Source organism: Mirounga angustirostris, unplaced genomic scaffold, assembly GCF_029215605.1.
Source record: "Mirounga angustirostris isolate CCGP_5_RB_7025 unplaced genomic scaffold, mMirAng1.0.hap1 SCAF_13, whole genome shotgun sequence".
Lineage (NCBI taxonomy): Eukaryota > Metazoa > Chordata > Mammalia > Carnivora > Phocidae > Mirounga > Mirounga angustirostris.
The window spans coordinates 58,840,156-58,846,241 of record NW_026991721.1 but is presented as its reverse complement, the minus strand read 5'-3'; the positions used below and the strand labels follow the sequence as shown (position 1 = coordinate 58,846,241).

General features: G+C 40.8%; 1 protein-coding gene across 1 annotated transcript; it reads right to left on the bottom strand.

The window, feature by feature from the left end:
- Positions 1–1,330: 1,330 nt before the first annotated feature.
- On the bottom strand, positions 1,331–4,950 carry LOC123856470 (olfactory receptor 52B6). The gene is given in 5 exon segments (XM_045892665.2): positions 1,331–1,632; positions 1,635–2,255; positions 2,258–2,343; positions 4,488–4,605; positions 4,875–4,950. Coding segments are annotated over 5 exon segments (1,203 nt in total).
- Between the last annotated feature and the right edge of the window lie 1,136 nt (positions 4,951–6,086).

Sequence of the window (6,086 nt, the reverse complement as noted above, 5' to 3'; positions counted from 1 at the left end):
AATTAACCATTCATCTGTAATACAACTTGAAAATACTTCTTCCCAATTTGACATTGACTTTTGACTTGGCTTATGGTGGGATTTTTTTTTTTTTTTTTTGGTTTTGGTTGTTTTGCCTTGAAAAAAAAAAGGAAGTATTTACTATTGGAAGATCATAGGGATGTCTTTTTGGAAGAAACATATAAACAGAAAAGTGAATGAAAGGAGGGAGTGAGTCATGTAAAGATATAGGAAGATGGCATTTCAGGCATCAGATTGACAGGTACCAGGACCTTAGGAGGAGATGAACTTGATGGGTCTGCAAAACAGCAATAGAGTGTATGTGTTTTGTAGTATGTATACTTAAAGCAATGTCTACAACAATTTCTAAATACATTTAATTTTTATATTTAAAAATTATATTTGGTTGAATTCAGTTATGATAATATTAGATTAATTCTTTTTTAAATCTTGTTTTCTCTTTTCTATTTCTCTGTATAGAAATAAAATTCATGTATGATTATGCAATCTGCTTGGGTCTCAGGACTACTTTTTTTTAAATTCAATTAATTAACATATAGTGTATTATTAGTTTCAGAGGTAGAGTTCAGTGATTCATCAGTCTTATATAACACCCAGTGCTCATTATATCACATGCCCTCCTTAATGTCCGTTATCCAGTTACCCCATCCCTCCACCCCTCTCCCCTCCAGCAACCCTCAGTTTGTTTCCTGTGATTAAGAGTCTCTTATGGTTTGTCTCAGGACAGCTTTCTATTAATGATGAGGTAATGAACTATTAATTGAGTTGGATGAACTATTAGTTAATAATACTTAAAATAACAATACAAATAAAGCTATATTTGCAAAGCACTTATTATATACTAAGCACTGTATGTATATATTATATGATATATATTTTTATATATTGTATGTATTATAGATAAATTATAGATGTTCTGTATATATTATGTCCTATATATTATAGAATATATCTATAATACATATTCTTATACACATGTTAAGGGGAAAACACAAGTGGATGCTGAGAAAAGTCTTATTTGGATGGTAGATTCAGATAAGTTATCACATTTCCCCCAATCAGTTTTTCTTGACAGTGGGTTATTGGAAGGTATTGAGTAATAGGTGGAAGAAAGTGGGGTGGGTATTACCGTATATTTCTAAAAAAAGAAATCAAAGGTGGGTTTGAGTAGGGCGTATATTTAAATAAATTGGGACATAGATGATAATAGCACAGTGATACCTGGAAGATGTAGAGAAGAGGATAGGGTGAATATAAGAACAACTGATAGATACAGAAAGAGATTAAGTTGAGGTCAAATTGAGAACTTTTATTTAGATTCCTGGGCAAGATGCAAAAACATCTGTTTAGCCCCTTCCCAAATCTGCTTGGTCCTCACTCCGTAAATAATGGGAATGAGCATAGGTGGGATGACCGCATAGAGGTTGGCCAGGAGGATATGGACATAATGTGGGATGCGTCTCCCACCAAAACCGTAGGCAAAGAAAGAGAAGAGGGCAGGGATGTAGAAGAGTAGGATGGCACAGACATGGGAGCCACACGTGCTCAGGGCCTTGGACCGGGCATTTTGAGAAGGGAGGCGGAAGACAGCTCAGAGGATGGGAATGTAGAAACAGTGGTAAGGATGATGTCCAGGCCTGTGGAGAGTAGAGCAGTTGCCAAGCCATACCAGACACTGATGGAGGTATCAGAACAGGACAGATGGGCGATGCCCATGCGCTCACAAAAAGTGTGTGCAATGATGTTGATCTGGCCATAGTGCAGGCACTTGAGACGAAAGGTGGATGGGAACATGAGGATGAGGCTGCAGGTGAGGGTGGCAGCGCTGATCTTCCCAACGACTGTGCTCGTGAGGATTGTGGCATATCGCAGAGGGGAGCTGATGGCCGCAAAGTGGTCAAAGGCCATGGCCAGCAGGACTGCAGAGTCAGCCACAAACAGGAAGTGGATGAAGGGCATCTGGGCGAGGCAACCATCAAAGGAAATGTGGCTAGAACCTAGCCGGAAGTTGGCCAGTGCTTTGGGCATCATGGAAGTGGAGAGCAAGAGACCAGCACTGGCCAACATGGACAGGAATATGTACATGGGCTCATGCAGGCCTGGCTGGGAGAGGATGAGACAAATTAAAATGCCATTGCCTGCCAGGGCTGCTACATACATGGTGCAGAAGGGGATGGAGAGCCAGATGTGCGGGTGCTCCAGCCCAGGGATGCCAATGAGGAGGCAGCCTGCCTGCGAGTGTCAGAGTCATTCACAGCAGCTGTGCTGCTGGCAGGTGAAAGGGCCATGGTTTTCTTCACCTGTGCCAAAGGGGAGCCATAGCTTCAGACTTTGTATACACCAGCAGAGTGCACAGAAATGTTTGCAAACAACCACAAGGTCTGCAACACGTACAGGTCCCACAACCACTATGGGCTCTGAACAGCCATATTCTCTTTAGACAATGACACGCAGGCTCTGCACAAAGTGCATGGTTGTAGACCCTGCCCACAGAAAGGGTCTGTGTTCCCATTCAGAGGCTTTTGATATAGTTCTAGGACTTTCATAGGGCTCAAAAACATTGCCAGACCCACTAAGTACAGTGCAACAGGTTCTGAAAAGGACAGGAATAGCTAGAACAGCAAAAACAATCTCTATAATCTCTACAGGTATGTGAACTGTAATGAGCTCTGCAAAAGCCCCAGGCTCTGCACAGAAGGACTACGGTCCCACACCACAGAGCGATTGCCTCTGCTTGGCAGACCATGTGGAAGAGTAGGACTGGGGGCAGTGGGCACTGCAGACAATGCATCCCTTCCCACCCCATCACAGATGCTCTGACAAGTACGGAGGCAGTGAAGGCAGCCGTTTAGAAAGAGCACCGGACATTATGTGGGAAAACAACAGCAACAACAACCTGGGTCTGCTCTGTCAACTAGACTGTGTGATTTCGGACAACTCACTGTCTTTTCTAAGTAACATTTTTCTGATCTTTAAAATGAGCATAATTGTTGTCCTCTTGGTATATTATATTAAGTTTTGTCTCTGGAAACCTTATTAAACGGTGTGGTGCCTCCTGAGTCACCCATCTGTCTCTGAAGTTGGTGCTGTCACCAGGAACAAGAAGGAAGGCGTGGAATAATGCTTCAGAAGGTGAGGTCCTCAGACCAGCATCATCAGCATCATCACCATCGTCAGGGAGCCTGCAGATTCCTGAACCCTACCACAGATCTAATGAATCAGAGGCGGGGCTTGGAGGCAGCAACCTACTTTTTAGCAAGGCCACCAGCTGACTCTGATGCATGCTGAAGTTTGTGAGCCGCTGAGACCAGAGCTTTTTACCTTTCTTTCTATCCAGTCTAGATGTCCATCCCTTCTTCCAGGATCAATAGCTTCTAAGTTCCAATTGGTTTCTGCAGCATTCTCCCTGGAAATGCTCAGACTTCCACTAAATCTAAACAGTGTTATCCTCGGCTCATGTGGTCAGGATGTGGAGAAAATGACGACCATGCAAATAGTCTTTACTACCTATAGACCCCTCAGTCCTATCCAATTATCTTCACAATGAACATATAACTTTTACCACTGTCCAAATTCCTGTTCCTCTATCAACAGAACTTTCCTCCTGTAGAACCCAGACTTCAGTTTTGTCAGGAGCCAACTCCTCATATTATTATTCCACTCTCGTAAATTTATCTTATCTCTGCACCCATTCTGCTCTCCTTTCCTCCAGTCTTAGAGAAAGTCGTGTGAATGTTTCTCCCGTGTTTCAATGATTCCTTTATCAGAGCTGGAATATATTTGACTTAACCTAGGCTTAAAAAAGCTCCTTGAAGTTATTTTATTTGTTTATTTGGAGACAATGTAAATCAATTGTAATTTTCTATACTAACAACAAACAACTTTTTAAAGTTTAAATTTAAATTTTATTAAATTTTAAAAGTTCCCTTATAATATAAACATAAAAATGTACAAAATATATGTTAAAAAAATCACATATTTAAAAATAAATGTAACTGAAATTTGCAAAGCCTCTACATTGAGGACTATAAAATATGCTGAGATTTTTTAGAACATAAATAGATGAAGATGTACACCATGTACACAAGTCCAGGATCCAAATGATTGTTAAGATATCAATTTTCTCGAAATAAATCTGTAGTTTGTTTTTTAAATTTAATTTTTTGAATAACTGGCAAATAAAAAATTGCATATATTTAAGGTAAACAATGTGGTGATTTAGAATATGCATGCATTTGTGAAATTATTGCCACAATCAAGTTAAATAACTTAACATCCATCACCTCACATAGTTACTTTTGTGTGTATGTGGTCTTCAACTGTTTTTAAAACCAGCTGGATAAACACACACATACACATAATCCCTGCATGTGTGCATATATATATATGCATATGTGTCTAAGTATATAAGTATGTCTAAAAGAATAATTTCCCCATCTATTCTCTGAATCCTCTTTTTTTCCTACCTACCCAGGGACTTTGTTCTGTCAATTACTCCTCTCTTCTCTATCTTCAGTTTCTTCCAATTTCTTGGATCTTCTTTCTTGGATCTTTTGTATTTATAAACATTCAAGTCTTTAGAACCTTGAAAACAAAAAATAACAACAGTTCTCATAAAAATATCTTATTCTACTAACCTGTTCCACTACTTACTGTTCTTTCTTCTTTCCTTCAAAGTCAGTCCTTCCATAAACACCTCTTTAGGTTTTGATTTCTTTATCTTCCACTTGTTCTTCTCCTGTCTCCTGACCTTGCTTTCCCCTCCTCATCAAGACTTACTCTGTCCTAGCAGGATGATTTACTGTTGGTATTTCCTCTGGGCTGTCTGCAAGCTCGCCTCACCGTCCACTCACCCTGACTAATCTGGTCCACAGCCTGGGCTTCATTTAGTGCCCATGTGCTAATACCTCCCAAATCTGTATTTGTCATCTACATGGTTTTCCAGGCTTCAGATCCGCTTATCTGAACACCCCCCCCCCCACCTAGTCTGCAGTCCTTTCAGTCTCTAAACCAGTCTCCATATATAAATAAATTATGTTTCCTAAAGATAATTTTGAGCACAGTACTTATTTGTTTACAGATAATAATTTCCCTCTGCCTGAAAGATTCATGCAAATATATTTCCTGCTTCCTTTGCTAAAACTGGATCAAATGCTTGTCTCTGAACCTGTTCTTTTTCTGTGGTCTTTTATACATTCTGCTTCTCCTACCTTCATCCTCACTTTTATCTACCCAGTTTATATTTCTCATTCAGGAAGACTTTCCTCATCCCCTGAGGTGGGGCTGTGTGCTCCCTCTAGGCACCTACCTTCCCCTGCAAGTACCCATCTCTCTCTAACACTTACCACACTGAAATCTTTTCAGCCCCAATATATCGTGAGCTCCTTAGGGGTCAGGGCTGTGTCTTATTCACTAGTGTCTGGGATAGAGTTGACATGTGGTGAACGTTAAGAAAGATGAAATAATAGGTAAGTCTCCACTCACACAGCCACATAAGTTCACACTGTCAGGGGCACACACTCATACCAAAAAAACCATGGGTTTGTAATCACAGACCCTTTGTTCTCACACCTTCTTCTAGTCTTAGCCCATTCCGTTGCTGCACCCATTCTTCCCCCCCAGCATCACTCATCATGCTCATCCTCCACTAGATGCTCCCACCTTCCTGGGTCCCTTCGGCCCCTGAATCAACTTTTCTTCTCTGGCCTCAGTTCTCCTTCTACATAATCAACCTCCAAGGCAGCCTTTGTTCACAGTAGCTCCCTATTGCTAATCCATGGGATTTGTGTTTTCACTTCAGTTGAGGCACCACTGATGTTGCTGCACCCCCAAACTAAGGAATATCCCTAAGAGCTCCACTTACAGTTTTCTCTCTGGCAGCTCCTGTTTTCAGAACTCCCACTCCTTCTATGCCTAATTCTCTTGCGCTCTAGTTCTTGCTTTTCTCAGCTTTGGGAAAACTATCGAAAAAATGTTCCTTCTATTTCCTATTTCCACCTGTTTTTGAGTCCTTTACCTGACTGTTCCATCCAGGAACTTTATCCTTTATAAATGGCCCCCAACTG